Source organism: Emydura macquarii, unplaced genomic scaffold (genome assembly GCF_026122565.2).
Source record: "Emydura macquarii macquarii isolate MOO-44397 ecotype Brisbane River unplaced genomic scaffold, CSIRO-AGI_Emac_v2 contig_212, whole genome shotgun sequence".
Classification (NCBI taxonomy): domain Eukaryota; kingdom Metazoa; phylum Chordata; order Testudines; family Chelidae; genus Emydura; species Emydura macquarii.
Window position 1 is genome coordinate 265,306 of NW_027130349.1, and position 26,119 is coordinate 291,424.

Sequence of the window (26,119 nt, forward strand, 5' to 3'; positions counted from 1 at the left end):
ACGGCCACGGTGACCCAGAGGCGCGAGCGGAGCGGACAGCGGAGGCGCGCGCCGCCGGCTCCGGGAGGGTCCTGGGAACAACCACCGCACCCAGCGCGCGCGCGCGGCCGTTTGACTGTGACGCGCGGGCGGCCCTACCACGGAGAGAATTCTCTGGGCCCGTCACCGTTCTACTCCCGCCCCCTCCACACGTCGCCCCGCCCCCCCCGGCGCTCCGCTCAGCTGACGGCCCCGCCCCCTACCTGCCACCCGATCATCACGTGATCGGCCGCGGAGGCTGCCGGGATCGGGGCCCACATCGGATTCGGGCAGAAGTCTGGGGTTCGGGCTCAACATGGCGGCGGCAGGCGGGCGCTGAGGGGCCGGCGGGGTAGATTTGGTGGCGCTTGGGCTGCGTGGGGCCCTGTCCCGGCCGGAGCGCGGGGAGCCGGCTCGGGGCTGAGGAGGCCGGCGGAGGCCGGGCGGCTGCGGAGCGGCCTGCGGCGGGGAGATGGCCCAGTGCGTGCAGTCGGTGCAGGAGTTCGTCCAGGACTCGTTCGTGCCTTTGGTGGCCGCGCTGTGCAGCGAGGAGGCGGAGAGAGTCACCCGCAAGAACAACCTGGGCTTCTCCGAGCTGGTCAAGCCCTTCTGCCGCCTCACCTCGGAAGGTCTGTGCCGGCGGCGGGCCGGGGCTTGTTTACGGGGCAGCTGGCGGGGCGGGGCGGGGCAGGGGAGCTGTCACCAGCAGCCATCCTAGGGCTGGGGGAGGCTTGTCCTCACCTTGGCGTGGGGCCGGGCTGAGGGGTGCTCGCCGCCCTGCCGTGCGCCCCCGGGCCGGGGCTGGGGGAAGGAGAGGTCTCCTCCCGCCCCTTGGCTGGAGGGGTCCCCGAGGATCAGGTGCAGATTGGGGCGAGTGTCATCTGCACCCGCTGCCGTGTTACGCCAGGGGACGGGGAGACTCGTTGTTGAGGGACGATTCCAGTCAGCGTCTTGTCTGAGCCGCCGGGGGGCTCGTGGATGTGGGGCTGTTCCACGGGCCCAGCCAGGTACACGCAGCTTAGAAGTGACTTTCTTTCCTGGGGGAAGGAGTATTTCCCCGTGAGTTGTTTTTGTTTGTTTTTGGTTTGGTTTTTTAAATACTGCTGTAGTGAAATCTCGCTTGGTCAGGTTTATTCCCAGGACTTTTGCTTATTGCCGTACATGTGTGCTAGTCTCTGGCAAGGTCCTTTTTAAAGGCACACTGGCAAGATAGACAGCATACAGAAAGAGTTAATACATCTCAAGTACTTCACCAGTCCCTGAGTCCCCCTGCCACCTTGTGTAGGTTTACCATCCTGTCTTTTTGTTAAATGTGCTCTTTCTTTGTTGCTATGTGAAAGGACCACACAGGTATTGACCATACAAGATATACAGTGAAACTAACTTGGCACAAATATTGTCAGATGCATAAATTAACCATGCAAGAAGAAACAGAGCATTTTTTCTTATTTAAATAGTAATTTTAGGTGTGGTAACACTAGTAAGTTAAATTCATATAGCAATTTTTAAATTGAGTGTCTTTTTGAAGTTCAGCTCATGACGAAAATTACAGGTAGCTCTACAGCACTTAATATTGATTTGTTTTCTGAGCAGCATAAGTGAAACTGAATTTTATGTCAGTTTCTTACAGTGGAAAACAATTACAGAAGTTCAAGCAAGTCAAGTTCCCCAAAATACTACAGGGATTGCATCTGAGTTACTTTATAAAGAGTGTCAGTGGATATTGCCAACTTGAAATCTAATCAATTTAAAATGATGATTTTAAATGCATGTGTTACACTTGTTCTGAATTCACCTGCCAGTCTTTATGGTTTTGAAGCCATATTTTTCTCCTTTCAGAAACATTTTACCTCTCTCTTTGTTGCCATTTGGAAAAACTCTCAAACTACAGAGGAATCTGGTTGATGTGAAAATGACAAACAAAATGTGCATAGTAAATACAATATACAAAATATTTTTTCTTCTACTGTCCTTTAGTTATAGCCCTTTTAGGTCGTGTAACAGTAATAGGTTAAAAAGTAAACCCTTTTTTTAAAGAGAGTAGCAGCGTTTAAAATGAACTTCCTCAAACATAGGCTCCCTTCAACTCACCTCTATCCTTTGAATTTCCCCCAACTGCTAATAGGCAAAATTCAAAGTCAAACTCATACAAGGTAAACTACATTTAATCTTTCTAAACCAAATGATTGTACTGGACTTTATTTGCTCTTGGGTTTGAGACATCCTGGTCTGCATATTAGTGGACATAACTTTTTAAAGGATATTATTATGTATGACAGAACTCTCGGATACATATCACATAATTTACTAATACTTCCTGTGCTATACTTCAAGAGCAAACTGTATATCCAAATGTATTAATATTTTTATTATAGATACAATTCTTGCCAACCTTTCATTAAAATAAAAACCATATCCACTTTCCAGGTTTAAATGAATTCTCAGATTGTTGCTTAGGAAAGCCAAAAAGAAGTAGGTGCTGTTAAGATCAACCTTCATTCCTGTATAAGCAACCTGTGGGTAGCATGTGAATCATAGAAATGTAGGACTGAAAGGGACCTTAAGAGGTAATTTAGTTCAGTGGTTCTCAAAGTGGGGGGGCAGGTCCCCCTGGGGGGAGAGGTGAGATGGATCATGGGGAGGCACAAAGCAGGGGACAGAGTCTGTCCAGCTCCATGCTCCCTGGAGACTGAAGTAGCCACCGCTGCCCACCACCTGCAGCAGCAGCCCCCTGCCACTGCTGGGCATGCTTCCTGTGCTGATGCCACTGCTGCCCTTGCGCTACTGCTGCCCCCGCTTCCTGCGCTGCTGCCAGTGTCACTGCACCCCATTGATGCTGCTCCTCGTGTTGTTGCTGCTGCGCTCCACACTTCCTGGACTGTAAGCCCTGTTTTTTTCCTGAAAGGGAGGGTTCGGGGGAAGGGTGGGTGCGATTGTTAGCACCTGCAGCGTGGGAAGCGCTCCCCTAACAATCGAGCTCCCCCTTCCCTTGAACTGCCCCTTCAGGAAAAAAATGGCCTGCAGCACAGGAAGCGCCTCCCTGTTTTTTTCTGAAAGGGCCCCCTTTCAGAATGGGGAAAGAGGGGTGCGATTCAGGGAAGGAGGGGTACGATTGTTAGACAAAAGTCTGGGGGGCTCCATTAAAAGAGTTTAAGAACCACTGATCTAGGCGTCCTCCCACCCCACCCCCACTGATCAGCTTCCCCATGCTGAGGCAGGCCCAAGTAAACCTAGACCATTCTTGGTAGGTCTTTAATCTAACCTATTTTAAACATTCTAACATGGGGATTCCACAACCTCTCTGGGAACCCTATTCCAGTACTCAACTATCCTCATGGTTAGGTTAGATAGAAGGAAAAACTTTTTAAGTGTCCCTTGCTGCAGATTAGTCTGATACTTCTTGTCCTACCTTCAGTGGATGTGGAGAACAGTTGATTGCTGTCCTCTTTATAATAGCCCTTAACACAGGCTACATCTCCTCTTGGAGCTGGGGCAGTGATTCCTAGCTCAGGTAGATTCTTAAGCTCATGCTAGGTCTCATTGAGCTATCGTGCTAAAAATAGTAGCATAGCCGAGGTAGCATGGGCAATGGTGAGCAGCAGTGAGAGCTAGCTGCCCCCCAGGTTTGTACCCACAAGTACTCAGGGTGACTACCTTGTGCTATTGCTCGCTGCTGCCCATGCTACAGTGGCTACACTACAGTTCTTAGCACACTAGATCGATTAGAGTTAGTATATTTAGTTGAGCTGGGAATCACACTCCCAGCTCTGAGTGTGGACTGAGCCATGGTTGAAGACTGTTATCGTGTTTCCCCTTAGTTGTCTTTTCTCAAGACTAAACTCTCCTAGTTTTTTAACCTTTTCTCATAGGTCAGGAAACTTTTTCTAAATTTTTATCATTTTTGTTGTCTTTTAGACTTTCTCCAGTTTGCCTATCTTTCTTAAGGCTTGGAGCACAAAACTGGACAGCTGAGGCTTCACCTGTGCTGAGTAGGACAATTACCTCTTGTATTTTACATATGACAATCTTGTTAATACAGCCCAGAATATTAACCTTTTTGACAACAGCATCACATGTTGGCTCATATTCAATTTGAAACCCGCTATAGCCCCAGATCTTTTCCAGCAGTAGTATTCTGCCTAGCCAGCTATTCCCCATTTTGTATTTGTGCATTTGATTTTTACTTCATAAGTGTAGTACTTTGTAGTTGTTTTATTGAATTTCATCTGTTTGATTTCAGACCAGTTTTCCAATTTGTCAGTCATTTTGAATCCTAATCCTGTTTTCCTCAAGTACCACCCAACTTGGTATCATCTGCAAATTTTATAAGCGTACTCTCCACTCCATTATTCAAGTCATTGATGAAATTGTTGAATAACAGTGGACTCAGGACAGACCCCTGCAGGACCCTACTAGATATGTCCTTCCAGTTTGACAGTGAACCATTGATAGTTACTCTTTGAGTACAGACTTTCAACCAGTTATGCATCCACTTTATCATAATTTATTCTAGATCACATTTCCATAGTTTGCTTATGAGAATGTCATGTAGGCTTGTGTCAAAAACCTTACTAAAATCAAGATATATCCCGTCTACTGGTTCCCCTCATCCAGTAGGCTAGTCAAAGAAGGAAGCTATGCTGGTTTGACATGATTTGTTCTACTCTAGTACCTAAATATTGGATATTAAATACCCAGTTGTAAATTTTTCTAAATTCTACAGCTATTAACTTACTCTATAGTCAGTGATGTAAAGATGCTGTGTTTGTGACTTCAGTCACTTCCTACTACTTTTGTTGATGTCTCTATAAACAGCCCTATTTACTCCATGACACTGTGAGAATGAATTCTAAAGTAATGTTAATTTATTTTATCCATATGAAATACCCTTCATTCCTCTGTTCAAACACATACAACTATGGGTCATAGTTCATGACCTTTGAGGATGAATTTTTTTTCTAGTTTTGTCTAGGCACCTCCGCTCCATTGGACATACTGAACCAGGCAGCCTGGACAATGTGTGTGAGGGAAGTGAGGAGCTTTTAGCCATTTTCAATGGTGTGGCTCTCTGGGTTTTGGGTGCTGTACTGTTTTTCAGGTATCCCAATTCAGCAGACTGCACACACTCTGGCTGCAAATTTGATTCCTGTCTAGCTGCATGGAAAATACAGGGAGTATGCGTTGTAGTTAACCTTCTCTTGTGGGGAAAACTGGAGAGCAAGATGCAGCTGCACACAAGTCACTGCAAAGCAGGGAGCAGAAAATGTGATTTCAGGTACTTAGCTGTGGCCAAATAGTGAGTGCTGTGACAAAAATACTGAATTCTATAGCATCTTAGCCCTGATCTACAATTAAAAGTTACATTTGTATAGCTATGTCAACCAGGGGTGTGAAAAAGCCACATCCCCGATAGGGGTTTTGTCAACATAACTATGTCCAATGTAGATGCATCTATGTTAGTGGAAGAGGGCTTCTGTCAACATAGCTAACTTTGTTCAGGGAGGTGACATTCCTACCAATGGGAAAAACTCCTGTTAATGTAGACTGCATCTATGTTATGGCATAGCTATGCCACCCCTGTCTATGCTATGGCATAGCTATGCCACCCCCTCAGTCCTAGCTCAGGTGGCTATCCTGAGCCATTGCCTCAGTGTCCATACTGCTAGTTTTAGCACCCATGTGCCCGTCTACCCGTGCTGGGAGGCTTGTGTCCAGCTACAATGTAGATACACCCTTACTGGCAGTTGAAATGAATTGAGCTACAAATTGGCTGCATCAATTTAAGATTAATTTATTTACTGAAAAAGTGTATTCCTACTTACAAGGGCTTGTCTACATGGGGAAATAGCCCACAACAGCTGTTCCTCAATAGCTACCTGTGTGGACAGTCTTCTGAACGAAGAGTGCCTTTGTGCAGTTTAGTTTAAAATCACACAAAGGCACTCGTAGTGTGGAGTAAGAGTGTCAACTTGCAGAGCTAATGTGAATACCTGTTGTACTTTGAAGTCACACTATAGTCTATATTGCAATAACTTTCCCCTATGGACAAGCCCTTATATAATAGGAAGATGTGAATTGCCATACTGCACCATATCAGTGGTTCATCTACTGCCATGTTCTGTTTCGGATGTCAGCCGGTACTAGATGCCTAATAGAAAGGTGCAGGAAAATTTGTAGTGAACAACTAGGGAATAACCTTGCTAAAGGGGAAGTTTCTTCCAATGTCCATCAGATTAGGACTTGTCAGAAGCAGGAAGATTTAATTCCTTAACTTTTTGCATTCTATGTAACTTATACTCTTGTTTATATACATTTCTATTCTTCTTTTGAATCTTGCAAAATCTTGATTTCAGTGATAATTTGTGGAACTCATGAACACAAGTTAATTAATTATTGTCTTAAAAAAGGTGTCCTTTAATCAGGTTTAAATTCATCACCTTTGAATTTGATCATATATCCCCTTTTATCATGGAAAAGAGTAAATAATTAAAGAAGTTCTTTAATTATTTTCAGTATCCAATTCAATATTTTGTATACCTCTGTCACGTCCTCTCATAATTATTTACTCACAGAACAGCTGTGGTTTCTTCACTATTCATTTCGAATCTTTTTCATGCCTCTGATTGCTGTTGGTGCCTGTCTATGAATCTGTGATTTCTGCTGTATCTTTTTGAGCAAGAGTAATCAGAGCTGAATATAGTATTTCAAGAATTAATCAATGCATGTTAGTCATTAACTATTTCATGCCATCTGCCCAATTTGTGGGTTTTTTGACCACTGCTACATACTGAGCAGAAGTTTTAATTGACCTTTTATTTTGTCTTATTGCCCAATAACCAAAGAGTCACCTAGAATAGCAACATCTTAAATTGTAAACTCTTGGGAACCAGGTAGCGCCCCGTGTTCTCTGTTTGTATTGTGCCTACCACAGTGGGACCCTGATCCATGACTGGTGCCTGTAGGTGCTACCATAATGCAAATAATTCCTTTTGTAGAAGTGCGGCTTTATGTATATAGTAAGATAAAAATATGCAGAATAAGTCTTATATGTTTGATAGTTTTAAACTTCCAAATTAGAGGGGGAAATCTAAAAGGGAATCTTAAATGTCTCAGTTCTGTTATTTTGAGTTACTTGTATTTTGTCACAAGGGCTGTCTCTTTGTAGGTGTATAAAGTTCTTTCACAGTGAGGGCCAATCATTGATAGAGGTTCTTGGTTGTTGAGGTGCTTACTGCAATACAAATAACTTTTTTTACGAAGAAATGACACTGCTCATTTAGTTTTACTTTGTCTTGTACTGTCCTTATTCTGGACTCTTGCACCCCAGTTCACCAATTGCCACGGATTAACTACTCTGATGTGAAATCTTTAAAATGTGTACATATAGTCAGTTTTTAATGTATGATGATTTTGTAGCATGGATTTTTGTCTATAATTAACAAGTCCTGTTATGGGTTTGTAAAGCACGAAGGCTTCTTTCTCCAAGAATCAGACAGCACAGACAATACTGAAAAGGTTTATTTACGATACCGGGAAGTTTGATAAATCAGCTTCAACTTCATGGTGTTACAATGGTCAATTATATACGCTTTCTTATCGATTACACAGTACATTTTTAAATTCTTTATCTATTCACTTACAAATACAGATACCCTCCCATCTGGAGAGAACAACAGTGATAATGGTCATTACATACATGCAGAGACGCTTTAATCACTCTACTTACATCAAGGATCCTAGGGCTACACTCGGGGCGGGGGTAGGGTGGAGGAAGGGGGGGTTCCTTACAGATAGGTGGCAGGTGAGACAGAAATTCTAAAAGCAAACGTGCTGTTCTCATTGGAATTAGAATCACTAAGAGGACATCTGGCTTCCTGAGCCATCGGATGCTTACACTAGCCATTGTCCTTGAGGATCAGGCATGCTTGTTAGCCATTTAAATAAGTTTCGACCTACAACTTGTTAGCTGAAAACAACCTCAAGCCTTACGGTTTATATAAAAGAAAATAGGCCCTGAGACACAGCGTGGATTGATTTAAATCAAGGCGATTTAAATCACGAAGAGAAAATCATTGATTTAAGTCAAGTTTCCCACTGATAGTTCTTTCACGTATTTCTTAAACAGTGGTGCAAATCTGATCACTAAAACGTGTTAATTTACAACTCAATACAGCATTTTACAACATCTAGGAGGGTATACTTTCTGTAATTTTTTAGATAACCTCATTTTTATTAATTTAGGAAATAGTACATGTTACTCATTACCTGTGTCAAGCTGCAGATGCAGCAGCAGTACATTAGGAATGGTAAGAACTAAATCACACACACAAACACAATAGCAATTATATTTTATTAAACTAAATCTTAAATATTACATAAATGTTTCATATTTGCGATTGCAGCAGTCTCCTGAGTTGCTGACTGACGGCTGTCCTTAAACTTTTTTTTTTAATTTTCAGATTTTATTAACTCTAACAGACAAGTCATTACAACACTAAACGTACGCTGTCCTTAAAACTTCTACAACTAGCTCTCATCTTCCCCACTCCCACTATCATCTTTATTCATAGACTGAAACAGAAATACGAGTTTTCCTGCTTTTTCAACTCCCAGTCGATTATTTAGCTTTGAGTGAATAATACCAAACAATGAAAATATTCTCTCTGTGCCTGCAGAGGAAGCTACTGCTGTGAAAAGTTGGCTTAGCAACTGAAGGAACTCTGTTTCCAGTTGCCTGGCTAATGATTTTCACCAACTCAGGGGAGTGACTTTGTTCAAAACATCATCAGTAGAGATGTACTGTTTGAATGATTCTGCTCCAGCCCTGACATGTATTATGACTGACATAACTGAGGAGTGATTTTGAGATGCCAATGCCATGGCATGGGCATCTTTTTCAGAAGTTAAGCATCTACCTTTATATCTAGGGACGAGAATGTTCGCAAGAAAATGAGGTGGAGTTAGTGCTTGATCCATTTGCTTCTTTGTTGCCTGAAGTTTAACTTTCTGGTGAGGTATTTCTTTCTTCAATGGCTCTTGAAGTGCCTTCCAAATTTCGACAGCATCAGCAATGCAGCAACAATTTCTCTGAAGTTTAAGGGTATGGATATAGGCTTCAGTATAGTGAGCATCTCCTCTACTTTCCTCTTTAATCCAATGTTAGATACTTTGGATGAGATACTTCCATCTATTTTATCAGGGTTTTCTTCACAAAGTTTTATGAGAATAGGCCAGTTTTTAATAAATTGTTCAAAACAATCAACCACAGAATTCCATCGAACATCTTGAGGGAGAATTAGTTTCGATCCTCCTGCTCTCTTCAATGAAGCTGGAGTAAAATTGTTGTTACGGAAGTATTTTGCGACTTCAACAGCATTTTCTTTTATTCCTGGAGAAGACGTACTTAAGTCTTTGGTTAAAAGATGTATTAAATGGGCACTGCAGCCATATGTTATTAAGGAGCGTCCTTCTGTTTCGTCTAAGTATCTTTTCATCTTTGCCATGTTTGATGCATTCTGTGACAAAACTGCGCATGTGACAGTTGAATTTTTGTTCACAGTTTATTGCAGCTTTCACTGCCACTTCTTTTAAATATTCTGTTGTGTAGGCATTTCCCGATGTTTATTGTTTCTGAAAGATATGCAATCCCATCTTCTGTTGTAACACAGACACACATTACTGGATCATTGTGTACATTGCTCTACCCATCAAGGCTTAAACTGGCAAATTTGCCCTCAGTATTTCTTGCACACTGTTCAAGTTCCTTCTCATACATTGTATCTAGCAGCCTTCCATCAATGTCTGCTCTACCAGGTGGAGTGTAGCCTGGTTGTAAGGACTCAACCATGTCAATGAAGTGTTTATGGTTAACAATGCGAAAGGAGAATTTGTGGCATAAATGAACCGAGCAATCGTTTCATCTGTTTTCTTGTTGGTATTTTCTGGTCTTTACTACAAACCCGTCCATGGTGGTGGTTTTACTGGATGATTGAAACCTTTTGCTTGCTACTGATACTTTGTTGTCTGAGAGATGTTAGTTGCAGCACTGCTGCTAAAAGTACCAACGGATGACTCTGAAGTTGTTGCAGATAGACAAGACAGTCACAGTCATTCTCTATGCTTCAATGGGATCCTGAAACAAAATTCAAAAATGATTTTGAATAGTTGTTCTTCTCATTCTATTATTCAGTTAATCATTTACATTTTTTTCAGCAAGGATGCAGATCCGATTCCAAATTACCAAAAAAGCTAAGACTGACTGCACTTAATTTTGGAGTAAGCCCCATAGAACTCACTGGCACTTCTGTTTTTTGAGAAAACAGGTATAGGATGGGGTTCCCTTGGGAAAGCTGAGTTATGCTGAAGTAAAATAGACTTATGGCATCACATTGTGGTCTGTGGCCATGATATTACAAAATAAGGGGCATGTATTATGTAATATTAAATAAAATGATACTCAGTGGCAACTCTGGATTTCTCTTACTGCAGCTTTCTGTACCATATACTTAGATGATAGATTCTAAACCTAGTTAACTAATTAAACAAGCCATAAGGATTAGCTAAACTAAACTTTTTTTTCTAGCAACATCCAGCATAGCAAACAGCTTGGGAATTTACTTGTTAAATCACACTTATACTAAAAGCATAGAGAGAGTCTTGAAGAACGATGCATTGCAAAGTGAATTATTTGTTACTAACCCGTTGGTCCACATCGTTCTTAAGACATATCCACATCATTTTCTCCCAATAAGCAGTTTTCATTATGATGTTTCATTCTTGCAGCTAGGCCCTGCACCACCTCCTTGCACTGCTTACACTTGACATGTTTTCCTTTTTTACCCAGGGTAGGAATTTCTTCAAAATATTCCCAGATAGGGTCTCTTACTCCCAGAAGCCATGACACCTTTTTTTTGTGGCAAAAGTGTGGGGGAATATAGCAAGCTGTGTGTGTACTGAATGTCTTCCCTTTTTCTTTCCAGTCCACTCCACTGTTCCTTTCTACTCTGCCTCTGTCCTTTGTCTCTGTTTTTAAGACAGTGTCTTAACTAACTCCTCTGCCTTGCCACCACCATATAAGCACAGACCAACAACAATCCTATCCAATCTGTGTCTTTCTTTGTACTTGTGACTTTAGTTTGCTGAGAAACAGAAACTGAAAGCCCAGAACTTTCAAGAAGCAAGAGCTGGTAGTTAGGCTGGACAGACTAGAGCCATTAACTTATTTTTATGAGACTGTAAGCATAGGTTTAGCATGTTTGTGATTAGATTTAATTGTAACTGTTATTTTTTAAATGAGAGAGAAATTGAGTATTTTATTGATGATTTTTAAAAAACCAAAAAATTCAATTTAAATTAAAAAAATCTGATTTAAAAAAAAAATTGATTTTTATCCACCCTGCTCTGAGATTTAGCTAGAATTGTGATGGTAGCAAATCTTAAGCACAGGTTCAAAACATTTTTACAAATGCTCAAAATCATGGAAAATTTCCTTTAAAAATCCTAATCTAGGGTTTTATCCCTTGGACCATTACAAGCCCTGGAAATCCTTTGAAACAAGTGAGTTTTACATGAAGGAATGTGATAATTGTGGCAACAAAATTAATCTTCCCTTTTAAAAAAAATCACATTTTCATTAAATTTTCTAGTTATTAAAAAATGTTAGTGGTTTTTTTGTTAATCTCCCAGAGATGATAAACTGAAAACATGCCATAGTTTTTCTGTTTATTTTTCATCTTATGTTCAAGAATCTTTAAAAGATGTGTGGATAACAGCTACAAAATGTTGGTAATGTTTTTGTATGTTTTGGTAATGATCAATGCTGACTTGCTTTTTAAGCAAATGCAGGTATGCTATTTAGGTAAATGGCATTATAGGTTCTAAGACCAGTTGAGAGGTGTTAGTTTCTTCCATTTTAAAAGATTCTGTTGCTTTGCTGGCACTAATAATATCTTTACAAAACAGAGGCAACATAAGGTGGTTGAGGAAATACCTTTTCTTGGACCAACTTCTGTTGGTGAGAGAGACAAGCTTTTGATCTCTTCAAATCGGGAAAGGTAATCCCAGAGTCACAGTATCATAGACCTGAATAACAGTTCTGTGTGGCTCAAAAGCTTGTCTCTCTCTCCAACAGAAGTTGGTCCAAGAAAAGATATTACCTCACCCTCTCCTTGTGTCTCTAATATCCTGGGACCAACAGCTACAACTACACTTCATTTAAAAACAAGACTTTTACAGGGTAGCCATTGTATATATTCTTCAGCTGCTGGGAATTATGCCAAGTTCTCTTTAAAGAAGGAGACAATCCTGTTCACCACACAGCCGAAGTGGACTAACTAAAAGAGGAAGAATCTTTTGATAACTAGATAGCTATTTTTCCCCTGTGTGTGCTCCCTTTTCCCCAAATGAACTTCACTAATTGTGGAAAATATAATGGATTATGACATTTCTAAAGCACTTACGTTGCAGAATCTCTGAACCTAGGTTGTCTTGTTCAAGGAATGCCCCACAATGGAAGAATAGCTGTATTCCATTGTCAACGTTTAACTTGAAGGATCAGATTTCAAGTGGTGCAGGGGCAGTTCATTAACTTGCAAAAACTTGGGAAGGAATATAAAACCTTATGCTTCAGTGTTTAAACCAATCTTTAATGATTAGGGCAAGACCTTCATGAGGGCAGATAATTCCACATCTGCTTATTGCCAGTTTTCTTGCACTGTCTTTTGAAGCTTTTGAAGCACTGTTGGAGATAGGATACTGGGCTAAATGGACACAGATCTGATCCTATATGGCAGTTCCTATGTTCCTAAACAATGTGTCCTTTAGATGCCAATACTTGCTTTAGGGAGCAACTTCCCCAGTGATTCCACAAACAAAGCTTTGCTCTTGGGTCCTATGAAGTGTACCCTAGGTTCAATCAGACCATTCCTGTCAACTGAATCTCCACAGTAGGGTTCAGAGAGTGCTGGTCTGTGAGATTACCAGGCCTCAGTCCATTTTGGGTTTAGTGGAAAGGACTGAGGAGCCGAACTTTAAATCAGCTGCCAAGCCAGTGCTGAATCTAATGTAAAGTACAGAGTCCTGGTGGATGGGTCCTTGTCTCTGTTCTACTTGACAACTAAAGATGATTGTGTGAGGCATTCTGAAAAATCATGAAAAGTGTTTGCTTTTAAAAATCACAAGTAACCCCATGTTTTCATCACATCATCATGGTGTTTTTGCTTTTTTTTTGTTGGTAAAAGGCCTGCATACAGTGGTGACTTTGGGGTTGAGAGAGGGAACTGAAACAGCTATATTCTAGCTCTTGTAATTGAAACTGGTAAATTTAGGATTTCTGGCAATTACCTTTGCTCTAGTTCATTTTCTTGAGATGGTCCCTACAGTAGTTGCATAATGTAGTCCCCCTCGCTTCCATTCTGAGGTTGTAATAGATTTGAGTGTTGCTAATGGCCTCAAATTAAGATTGGTTCTTGAATTCTTGTCTATTCTTCCTGGTCCTGAACTCTTTAGTTCACATCTAGTAACTTTTTTTTTCAGGCTGTGCTAAAGTGAGGGGGGTTAGCTTTAATGAGAATAGACTCTTTACTCTCAAGTAGTCATACATGGAAAAGACAACCCAGACAGCTGTGCTGGTAGAATGAACTTCTTTCATAGACCTCATTGCTTAAAATGTAACTTCTTCAAGTGCACATCTAAAACTTATCTACAATCTTCCTTTCTTTCTACCAATTTTTTTCTTTAAATAATAGGTGTTTCCCTAGGATAGCTCTCTAGTGAACATATACCTTTAGTGTCTCATATTATTTTGACACTCGCAGTTTGTCATTTTAGTATTTTTGACACACAGTTTAGTGGGACTTCTCGGTAATTTGCTATGCTTGTCTCTTTTTAAATCCAGCTAATGCAGCCAAGTTGCTAGGCTTTGGTTAAATGACATCTAGTTAGTTCATAAAAACATTCAAAATTAACAACACCTTTGTCATAGTTAATCTTCAGACCATGAAGGTAAGCTAGATGATTAGTCTATTGACGCATGTATGGTATGTAACAGAGCTTCCACTGAAATAATTGTGGGAGATCCATAACAAGTCTCTGGGAGCCTTTTTGGATGGCTTTTATTCTGAGGATTCTTTTTTAACTTGGGTTATTGACTGTTGGCTTCTGTGTAGCTATTGTGCTTGCTCAGTACAACTGACATGCGCACGTACAATATTTTCTTTGTGTTACGGGAGTAAAATGAATTGAGATTGCTGGATCCAGGTACTTAAATGTACTTGGCAGTTGCTCTGCTCACAATTACAACATCCAACCCCTAGATGGTCTGCTGCCCAGTGGAATTTTTAGCACCGAGCTAGGTGTCTAGCTTTTCCATATAATGCCTGGGGAGAGCTCAGTGCCTGATTTAAGGGATTTTCAGAAGCTGGACAGTTGAATAGGGAGCTTCCTGAGCTAGCCAGGAGTAGTGCCTAGGAGTGGCTGACTTGCCGCATCTGACTGATGGGCCTGAGATAGGTGAGTCCTTCCACTTGGGATCCTCAGCCGTAAACCCTCTCCTAGAATTAAGCATCAAAGCCAGGTCAACTGATCTGGTAGCCTCTGCCCTTGTGGCTGAAACCGTATGTCTGTCTCTTGCTCACACTTGATTCCACTCTTGTGTTCACCCTACATTTTTCTGTGCCCCCCCTGTGTCTTCCATGCAGGTGCTCTGCTGCTCCTCCATCTATTGATGGCCTGCATCTGGCCTTCCTGATGTGGGGGCTAGCAGGCAACAGTGTTAAGCATTCTTAGAGCACACCTTTGAGATTGGGACCCACGGTGAGGTGGTTTTTCCTCTGTTTAGTTTGAGAATCCCATTTTGGGGCCACCAGAGCTGTGGCTTGTGCTCAGGCTCTGATTAGCTTGTTAGCTGTGGCGTGGTATCAGCGCTTAGGTGATTTTGTATATACCCACTGGTGTGGGTTTAAGCACCTATGGGTTTAGATAGTATCTGGGCAGTGGCTTTGAAAATGTAAGTGGCACCTAAATGGTGGACTTTGCCAACTAAAGAATCAGGTAATTAAGTCCCTTTAAGGATTGGAGTTCTAGCCTCTGTAATATATTTTCATTTGATACTTTGGTATTATAGACTCTTATTCCAGCATGAGACTAGGGTGGCGTGGAGAAAACTTGTTCTTGGGTTAAATTACAATAATTTTAGTCATGTAAGTTCTCTTTAAATGTTAAATATCTTTTGTCAAAGAAATGCTAATACAGCCAGAGCTAAAATACAGTTGCTGCAATAAAATATTCAACTTAACAAAATCATTTTCTCTTTTTTAGTTCACATGAGAGATCCTAACAACCAGCTTCACGTAATTAAAAACTTGAAAATTGCTGTCAACAACATTATTACCCGCTCACCTCAGCCAGGAGCCATTCGGAAGCTTCTAAATGATGTTGTATCAATCAGTCAACCTGCTGAAGGATTAATAGCTAATGTGATTACTGCAGGAGATTATGATCTCAACATTAGTGGTAGGTAACAAGATTTATTCTGTGTGGTTTTTTTATTATTAAAATTTTTTCACCATAATCTTAAATTGAAGTTTCCTACATTTTCAAAACATTTGCAGATGCTAGCTGTATTTACTTAATATAATTTCCTTGAAGATTGAGTACTATTGCTAAATGATTAATATTGGGGTGGTTGTTTAAAATACTTTTGTAGTACATATTGGAATTTGTACTCAATAACTTGTTTCATCATATGTAACTCGATCCCAAATGTTGTTGATCAGATTTAATATTAAATCCTTGTGGATTGTTAATTGTGACAGGGAAGAGATTTATCTATATGCCCAAAATAATTGGAGGATTTTTTTATATACTCCTCCAACAGAGTTTAGTGCCACCTTTCAAGTTTATATAGCTGCCAACTTCATTTTTAAACCAAAAATTTAAAGCATTATGCACTGTTGTATTAGAGAAAATATATTTGCTGGAAATTATCTGTTGGCATTCCTACAGTCAGAATTAGAATTTTTTTTTACATATTGCAAATGAAAGCATAGTGTGCACTTGATCTGGGGCATCTAGATCTGTGAAAACAAGTATACAACACTGCCACCATAGTACTATCATATTTTGAAGCTAAGTCTAACTTTTTGTTCATTTTTTTTTTTTTTCTGGCACCCTTAATACTCATCCTCACTGTATTGGCAACTTCCAGTATTGCCAACTCCAAGCTCTTAAAAATCATCATTTTAAAAATAAACTTTCAGGAGTAGGGGGAAGGTTTGCTTCCCTTCTTGTTTTTGAGTCTTTAAGATTGACATTTGTAGACTCTTCTGTGCAGCTTTGATGGTTAGAAACACTTTAATTGAAACTTAAAATTTTTCATATCATTGCAAAACTTCAGGAGCTGAAGCATTGAGGAGAATACCAAACATCATGAGATGTGATTGGCATTACTGAGCTCCTCCAGGTTAAGGTCCTAATCCAGGAAAGCACTTGCTTTAACTGCAAGCCTATTAGTATGTCCTATTGAACTCACTGGAACTACTTGTGTGTTTAAAAAGTTCAGCATGCGCAATCTTCTGATGTCTGCCTGTTAATCTGTGAGGATTAGTAGCTGTTATTGTAGTATGTTTCTTCACAATACAAAATCAGTATTAATATTGTAAGGCATCTTTCAATTTTAAAGAACTTAAACCCAGTAACGTAATATGAAACGTTGGTGATTGATTTCTTAAATTTTAGTGTTGAGAGTGTAACTTCTTGCAAAAACAATTAGTTTGTAGAGTCACTTTCACAGCTTCCATGTCTCTGTCTGCCTTTGTTGCTTAAGTCTTCTTTACATAGTGAAGATCTTCAGAACTAGGAAGAGCCTATTTAAATGCATATAGAATTCCCACCTTCCAAGGACCCCAGGGTACATTATTCATGAGGAAGTCTCCTATAATCTTCTTCCATCATTGCATATTTCAGATTGAGTATATCTGAATGCAACATTGGAATATATATTTTCCCTGTATTGCTGTAAATAGTGGCTTGGGTCCAGTTATCTACTATTTTGAATACCAGTTTCATAACTAAGAAAAAGATATACTTACAGAGACTGTTTCTGCCTTTGTTTTTTCGGTCAAAATTTAGTTTCTTGTTTCCAATCATTCTTGTCAGGGGGCTTCCTAGCAATATGTGGGGAAAGCCATATTGTGTTTAAATTGAATTTTGTTAGTTTTCTGTGCTTTTGTACTATTCTGTTTTAGGGCACTCTTGGGAACTAGCAGTATGCTGCCAAGATGTATCTACTCTTGCTGACCAATGTAAATCTATTGTATTGTGTTAGGGCAGACTCCTTGGTCTCTGTGCTGATAGCTTTTAAGAAAAGTACTCAAAGTGATGTTCCACAGCCTTCTACCTCAACAAAGTGACATTAATGGTTTTTTTTAAAGATTGCTGAGACTTTAATTCTAAAGTTATTAGAGCCTGTGAAACTGCTTCTCATTGCCATAGTACCTGTTTTTGGTGTGATAACTATAAACTACTTTAGCCTTTTTTCTTAATTAAGTCACTGTTCTTATTTGTGGTAGATGAAACTGTTTATCAATTTACTACAAGGTATTGATATTAAATTTCAAGTATGTGGTGTTTTAAAAATCTTTTTATTAATAGCAAAGACCAAGGAAATGCACATCAGCTGCAGTACAGCTTAAAAATAAAGAAACTTTATCCTAGAGAACTGTGATGCATTATACAATTTAATTTATTTGTAAGAAGGCCATAAATAGTTCTATTCACTTACTCTTACTTAATCCCTTTTTTGCTATAGCTGTCGTCTTTGTAATCTTGTGAAATTTGGAAAAGTATTAGCTGGTTAAGGATATAGTCTCCTCTCACTGGAAGACCTGTGTTAAATAGAAATCTTTTAATGTCTGGTTCTTATTCTTCACTTGCAAACCCCAATGTCCATTGAAATCAATGGGAGTTTTAGGCGCACAAGAAATGAAGGAAGAGCTCTATGATACCATATGGTGAAATGTCTGATTTGTAGCATGAAATACTTAGTTCTCAGGAGACAAATTGTTTCAGTCCCCGATGGCGGATGTGGTACAGTACTTTACTCTTTCATATTACCAAAACCTAAGAGCAGATAGTATATATGCACCTGACACTGCTTAGCTTAATAATGCCATGTTTTCTCTATCAGATCGCTCAGTTAAAGCTAGTGTTCCTTGGTACAATAATTGGAAAGACACACTGATGGAACTGAACACATCCACGTTTTATTCAGGTATTTTTTTTTGTGATTGGTGCGGGTTTGCCAAATTGCCCTTTATCTATTCCTTTTCCATGTGCCTTGTCCACCTTCCCTTACCATCCTGCTATAATTGTTCAGCTCTTTCCTTGGCATAGATGTGTGTATTCCTCATTTTTTTTCCCCAAAAATAAAAATTGTTGGTGATGGTTGTATGATTCTCTTCTTTTGTTATCCGTATTCTTTTGCTGCTAATTAACAAATTATTTGTGGTCATTCCATAGGGTCAAACTAAGTGCAGAGTGAACACAGAATTCTGATACTTCAAAAAAATGTTTATTTTTTTCTTGTTTGATCACATGATTTTGTACACTGTCAGACTCTTTGTGTTTCAAATGAAAATACTTTCTTCTCATCTCTTCTCAATTATTCTATATAAATAGTAGTGTTACTTATTTTAGAACCTTAATACTAATATTGAGATACAACAAAAGTTCCTTTATCCTACTGGAGTTTTCTGTGTGGACTTTGATTAATTCTCAAGAGTACAAAACTTTATAAAAGCTCTTCTGTCTTAGATAATTGCTGCTGCAAAGAAATGAGGTAGTTCTTATTCTTAGTTTGCTAATTTATAACATAATTAAGCATGCTGTTATAGCCTATAAGGATAACTAGTTCTGTGATCTTAAGTATTTAAAGATTGCAGGTGTAACCTCAATGTGTACAATTAAAAACAGATTTGCTATTGAAGTTTCCTTTTTAGAGCGTGCCAAATGCCTTTTCCTGAATGTGCCAGAACATCAGATGTATGTACTTTTTGATAAATGCACTTGCCTTTTTAATTTAGGAGCAAAATGTATGTAAGATTTGGATAAATTAGAACTCTCATTTCTTTGGCTTCTTATAGAAAGTAAATGACTTATTTTCATATGGAAAATGTTTGCTGTTGAGCACTATTTACTAGTTTAGCTAAATTTTCAGGTGTGCTTGTTACTGGTGCTGTAAACCTCATGCACTGTAGTGAGGATTGGACAGGGATGGCACTGCATTTTAAATGAAACACTGGGCAGTATTGCATACAGCTAGACAGATGCAATGTCCATTTTTTCTAAAACCATGGCTAGATAAAATCTACATAAAATCAGTAACTTGCAGTATTTGGCTTTAGAGAGAGATTTGTAGTATTTACTACTTCAATTATCATGGCCTTGTAAATACTTTTCCATGCTGAGCACTCTGTGTATTACTGCATACAGCATATTGTGATAAATAGCTTGAATCTCCTAGCTTTCTTAGCTGCTTCCTTGATCTTTAAAGGCTCAATGGGAGAGAACTCAGTTACAGGTAGCAGTGTCCCAATCTCTGACACTATCAAGTGTCGTCTTCTTCCATTATGCTTGTGACAACAGTAACTGCTACTCTTTACTTTGAAAAATGAAAGCTCTTGAAATTCAAAGTACAATTTGGAATGAAATATGATACACAGACACTTGTCCTCTAAATCTCTTTTTACACTTGAGTTGGTATGTATACTACAAAACTGTATTAGAGTTGTGGAATATATCTCTGTGCATGATGTATATACAAAGTATGGAAAGGAAATGAGTCATGCAAGAATCAGCATTTCCTCATCCTTTCTTTTAATAAGTAGCTATGTTTAACCTGAGGTAAAGATCTAAAATGTACAGTATTATATGTTGGGCTTCATTTACCAATTTTTTCCTCATATCATAAACTGTGCAAAAGGTAGAGATTTTAATCAGAAATCTATATATTACAGTTAAAACTTACCTTCTTCAGTCAGGAAGGTTGCTTGACTGCTTAAATTACATATACATACTTTTCTACATTGTGGTACAATTTGAAGGTTCCTGATTTAAATGTGTAGAACAAGTTGGTATAAAGTATTTTGTTAAACTTTAAGCTAAACATAATAGTATGTTAAGAATATTTTTTGTAATTCAAAATAAAGCTACCTTAATTGGTTGAGGTGGCATAAGTGTACATAAATATAATGTTCATTTGAAAGGTTGATAAAATGCTTTACAAACTATATTATACATAATTTCTTATAATTTTCTTTCCCTATCCCAAGAAGATGGGTGGATGGGTTGAAGAGAGAAGGAGATAGACAACACTGCCATGTTGTCTAACTTTACACGGGTTACTTTTGGGGAGTTGGAGAATATTGGAAAAGCTATTCTTCATTGCACTGCCACTTGAAACTATAGGAAGAATTCTCGGTAGACTGAATGTATTGTACTTAATTAGGTATAACTCAAATCACTGTAAAAATGTGTGTGTCTTCCTTGAATCCAGTGATGAAAAATTCACATAGCTCAACTATCTTTTTATTAAATTGTGTGGCAGTGCTGCAGCTTCAGCAGAACTTCCTAATTCTTTTGGTTCTTTACCCAGTAAGTAATCATCTATATATCAGACTTGGTGATTAGTCAAGGTGACAACCTTTGATTTTCAGATCTATTCATATTAGAGGCTTGGATGGAGCTACATATGAAATCTATATAGCTCTGTGCTCCTTCCACCTCTAGTAAAATTGTGAGAAACTAGTATCAAGTGAATAAATGAAAATAGAGTTGAATTCATCTTGGCAATTAAGTTGGGATTCCTTTATTGACCCAATTGTGGCAAGTGCCTTGCAAAATTGTCAGCTGCAAGGCAGAGTGATAAAACTTGGACCAGTTATAGCACCGTACACCTTTACAGAGCTTGGTTCCAATCTTGCAATTCACAGCATATAATAATCTGCCTGTGCTATGCAGAAAGAGCCCCATTGACTTCAAGGGGCACAACAGTCCATCTGTGCACTATCAGTAATAGGATTAGGGCCTTAGTCTTACTATCTCAATGGCCCTATTTCTTCCAGGAATTACGCTAATTTTTAATAAAAGTGCCAAAAATATATTGTTGGATAGACATGAATACAATTGAAAATTTAAAAAAAAGGCCATCTAGGCTGGCTAAAAAGAATGTGTAATTCTAGAGTAAGGCTATATTGTTTGTCACCAAACTGAATACACTCATGATCTTCCTGGCCTCTCCCGTTCACCAATGGTGGCAAAGAGTAACAACAAAATGTAAGCACAGAAGGCATAGTCTTGTTTGCCAGTTTAATGTGATCCTTTTGTAAATCTTCACAGTCTGCTTTGGATTTAACTATTTTGAGTAATTTTGCATTGTCTGCAAATTTTGTCACCTAGTTGTTTGTCCCTTTTTCCCGTTCATTTATGAATAGGTTGAACAGTACTGGTCCTATTACAGATCCTAGGGGGATCCCGCTACTTCTTTCTCCACTGTGAAAAATGACTTTATTCCTACTATCTTTTAACCAGTTACTGATCCATGAGAGCATCTTCCTTCTTGTCCTATGACAGCTTAGTTTGCTTAAGACCCTTAGATAAGGAGCCTTGTTAAAGGCTTTCTGAAAGTCCAAGTACATGATATCCAATGTGTCACCCTTGTCTATGTGCTTATTGACACCATCAAAAAAATAGGTTGGTGAGACATGATTTCTCTTTACAAAAAGTTTTGTTCCCCAGCATATTATGTTTGTTTGTGTCTGTTCATTTTCTTTTCTGTAATTGCCTATATTGCCTCTGGAGCCTTTTTTTAAAAAAAATGATGTTACATTAGCTATCTTCCTGCCAACTGGTACAGAGGCTGATTTAAGTGATGGGTTACATACCACAGTTGGTAGTTCTGCAGTTTCTTATTAGAATTCCTTCAGAACCCTTGGGTAAATACCATCATGTCCTGGTGTCTTATTACTGTTTTAATTTATTAATTTGTTCCAAAACCACCTCTATTGACATTTCAATCTGGGACAGTTCCTTAGATTTGTCACCTAAAAAAAATCACATGTGCATGGGAATCTCCCTAACATCTGCTACAGTGAAGACAGAAGCTAAATGAATTATTTGTATCTCTAAGGGTCTTGTCTTCCTTGAGAGCTCCTTTAGCATCTTGATTTTTCCGGTGACCCCCTATGACTGTTTAGCAGGTTTCCTGTTTCTGATGGTTTTTTTTTTTTTTTCTCTTTTTTTTTTTTTTTTAGAAGGTTGCTCTTAGTTTTTGTGTCTTTAGCTAGTTGTTCTTCAAATTCTTTCTTGGTCTGCTTAATAATAGTTTTACACTTGACGTGGCATAGTTAATGCTGTTTTCTATTTTCCTCACTAGGATTTGGCTTCCAGTTTCTAAAGCAGGCCTCTAGCTGCCTTTTTTACTCTACTGTTCAGCCATAGTGGCACTTTTTTGGTTCTTACTATTTTTTTATTTAGGGGATATGTTTAGTTTAAGCCTTCATTATGGTGTTAGTCTCATGCAGTTTGTATGCGTTTCACCCTTGTGACTGTTCCTTTTAATTTCCATTTAACTAGTTTCCTCATTTTTTCGTGTGGTTCTCTTTTTGAAGATAAATGCTACTGTGACGAAATTCTTTGGTATTCTCCCCAACAAGAAATGTTAAATTTAATTACATCATGGTCGATACGACTGAGTGGTTCAGCTGTATTCACTTCTTGGACCATATCCTGTGCCCTACCTAGAACTAAATCAAGAATTGCCTCTTTCCTTGTGGGTTTCAGGACTAGCTGCTCCAAGAAGCAGTCACTAATGGTTTTTAGAAAGTTTCTCTGCATCCCTTCCAGAGGTGAGATATATATCCAGTCAATATAGGATAGTTGAAATCCCCCATTATAATTGTTTTCTCTGCCTTTGTTGTTTTTGTAATCTTGCTAAGTTATTCACATTCATCGTCACTATCCTGGTCAGGAGGTTGGTAGTATATTCCTACTGCTCTTTAAGTATGGAGTTTCTAACCCTAGAAATTCTATGGTACAGTTTGATTCTCAAGATTTTTACTTTACTTGAGTCTGATTTCTTTCGCATATAGTGCTACTCCCCCACAAGCATGGGGGAGTAGCACCATATTGTCATTCCTCTATATTGTGTACCCTGATATTACCGCACCCTGTTGATTTTTTTTCTCATTCTACCAAGTGTCCACAATGCTTCTTATGATCAATATCTCATTTAATGCCAAGCATTCTTGTTCATTCATATTAGTATTTAGACTTCAGGCATTAGTATATAAACCAATTATATATTTCGATATTGAGTTGCTTGCCTTCATGTGTTGTATTTAAATTAGACTCTTTAACATTTCACTGTTCCTCACTAGTTCCTATCTATATGCTATCAGCTTCTTTCCCATCCTGTTTCCTAATGCAACATGGTGGAAAGAACTTCAGCTATAGGTGATATTACTGGAAAAGCATTGTGCTTCATTTTGTCTCTGTTGTAATAAAGCAAATGCGTCATGGACACTTCAGCATACGCTTATTAGAAGTGGGGAGGAAGAAGCTTGCCGATTAGCTTATTCACTGTGAGGAAATAAGATACTGTATGTATCTCTATGGCAAAATATAACGTTATCTGTAAAATACTAATAATGATTACAAAGGGAACATAAAAATATAAGAACTGCCATACTGGGTCAGAGAAATAGTCTGTGTAGCCCAGTATCCTGTCTCTGACCGTGGCTAGTACCAGACCTTCAAGGGGGGTGTTTGGAACAGGTCAACTGGAATGATCAACCCTTTCTGAATTCTGGCAATCAGAGGTTTAGGGTTGCCCCGAGCATGGGGTTGCATCTCATACCATCTTGGCTAATACCCATTGATGGACCTATCCGGTGTGAACTTATATAGGTCTTTTTTTAACCCAGTTCTACTTTAGGCCATCACAACACCCTATGGCAATGAGAATAAAAATATTCTGTTTTGAATTACCGTTCATTGAAATAGTTAAGTATGATTTGTTTCCTAAGAGCTTTTTTCATATTTGATGACTTGAAATCATTTTAGAGAAAATGTTCTCAGTTAAAATAATTTCTTTGAGCTTTAAGAAAGTCTGAAAAATTGCTCTAGTATTCTGACATCATCTGAATTTATACCACTCTTTAGTTCCTTTTAACTCTTCATTTGTGGAATTTAAGAATTTCTTTTTAATATTTGTTGGTGTTTGCTAGATTATTATTCTTACTTAAATTCTGTCTTCATAGAAATAAATTTGATTATTCTTCCTGTACAGGTAAGGCATGAGTTCTTAACCTGGGGTGTGTGAACTAGTCCAGGGAAGTGGCAGCCATCCTTTCCTCTATGCCTAGATATAAGTTGGGAAAGTCTCTACATTTTTGTGTTTATAATATGGTGCATGGGGAGGAAAAGTTTGAGAAACACCGAAGTAAAGGATTCACTTTGTATCATTGTCCTTGTATATAATCCTACCTAATATATGAAATTGGGAGTATTCCAAAACTTTATAAATTACTGGAACTACACACTTGAAGCTGCAGCTGGAAATGAGTTTTTTTTCTCCATTCCAGCTCCCTTAACTAATATGTAACAATTTTCCTGTCTTCATGATCTTTCACTGTCAATGTATTTCCTAACTTCTGGGCCAGTTTTGTTTTTCTTACTCATAAATGGCAATTTTTGGTTTTCTTACTTTGATCTCTATTTTAGAACTTACTGTACAACATAATGTCAGAAATAGATTGCAAGAATAATGCTCCACACTTTCAGTGCTGTAGAAATATTTTCTCCCCATTCAAGTATTATTCTTGTGGTAAAATGGGGACACTGAACTATCAGGGTTAATTGACATGTTCAATACCTTGCAATGAATCAGAGGTAGATACAGGTTTAGAATTCAAGAAGTCTTGGCTTCTAGCTCTATACTCTCTGAATTAGGCTGTCTCTTTGTAGAAGTTTTGAGGGATATCCAAACTGCAGTCCCAAGATTTGGAAAACTTTAGGCCAGGATTTAGTAATCCTAGTTCCTCTCTATATATTCCAAAATCAGTTTGGTTTTCAATTCTGTGGAAGATGACTGTATATTCTAATTTAGGCACCTCTGGACCACTTGTGCTAAGGGAATCCATCTGAGTCTTGAGTGTAAGTGATGCTGAAGAGACGCGTAGTTTTGGCTAAATCCACGTGACTCAAAAATATGGAAAATGTTAATGTTTAAAAATACTTTTAAAAAGTGGTGAGGATTGAATAGGATTCAGACTAAACACACCTTCCTTCAAAACCCATGATCTAAAGTTGATAATTTAAAGGGGAAGAGTATTTGTAATCTTAATTTTTGCGCCTTCAATAAATTAAATGAGATCTAGAATTTAAATATGGTTTAAAAAAATCAGAGGACAGTTGCATTTTAATATCTAGTGCTTTATTTAATTGTTTGAAATAACTTGGCAAATTCTCTCTCCCTATATATTTTCCGATTTCGTTAAGACTTTTATAATATTTCTTTGTATCTTTCAGCTACTACTCCATGGTTTGAGTCTTACAGAGAGAGCTTTCTTCAGTCCATGCCTGCATCAGATCATGAATTCCTAAACCACTATGTAGCATGTATCCTTTGAGTTTTCAATATGCACTATGGCTTTCTAAATTAAATGAAGCAGCATGTTGTAGCTGATTTTTCATTGCAGAAATTTAGCATAAGGGATTTTTGGGTTTTTGAGTATAACTTTAAAGTTACTGATATTGCAACTGTTTCTAGTTTTGTATAATTTGTCTTCCCCAATCCCTTTAGCACATATAACTACATAGACTTGCTACAGGAAGAAAATGCCTGCTTTATGTAGGAGAGTTGTAAATTATTACTGTAAATAAGTGCTATTGGTCTATATAATCAGATAATTAAATCTTTTAGTCACAGTACGAGAGATGGGAAGGTCCTGTCCCTCTTTCCAGTGGCAAGGACTAAGTGACACACACTCTAGTCTTCTCCTCCCCCAGCTGGGGAAGGCGAAGGTTCTGGAATTTCTATTGGGGA

General features: G+C 38.7%; 1 protein-coding gene across 8 annotated transcripts in view; it reads left to right on the plus strand.

The window, feature by feature from the left end:
- Window positions 1–288: 288 nt before the first annotated feature.
- Window positions 289–26,119, plus strand: part of TRAPPC8 (trafficking protein particle complex subunit 8) — a 110,396-nt gene continuing 84,565 nt past the window's right edge. For 4 of the 8 annotated variants that reach the window (XM_067546117.1, XM_067546133.1, XM_067546125.1 and 1 more), the window contains exons 1-4: window positions 289–647; window positions 15,334–15,528; window positions 18,203–18,286; window positions 25,603–25,692. In XM_067546117.1, coding sequence (XP_067402218.1) covers window positions 491–647; window positions 15,334–15,528; window positions 18,203–18,286; window positions 25,603–25,692 — 526 coding nt within the window. In that variant the 5' untranslated portion in view covers window positions 289–490. The remainder of the gene's footprint in view (window positions 648–15,333; window positions 15,529–18,202; window positions 18,287–25,602; window positions 25,693–26,119) is intronic. The other 4 variants (XM_067546141.1, XM_067546157.1, XM_067546149.1 and 1 more) reach the window with 1 other exon arrangement.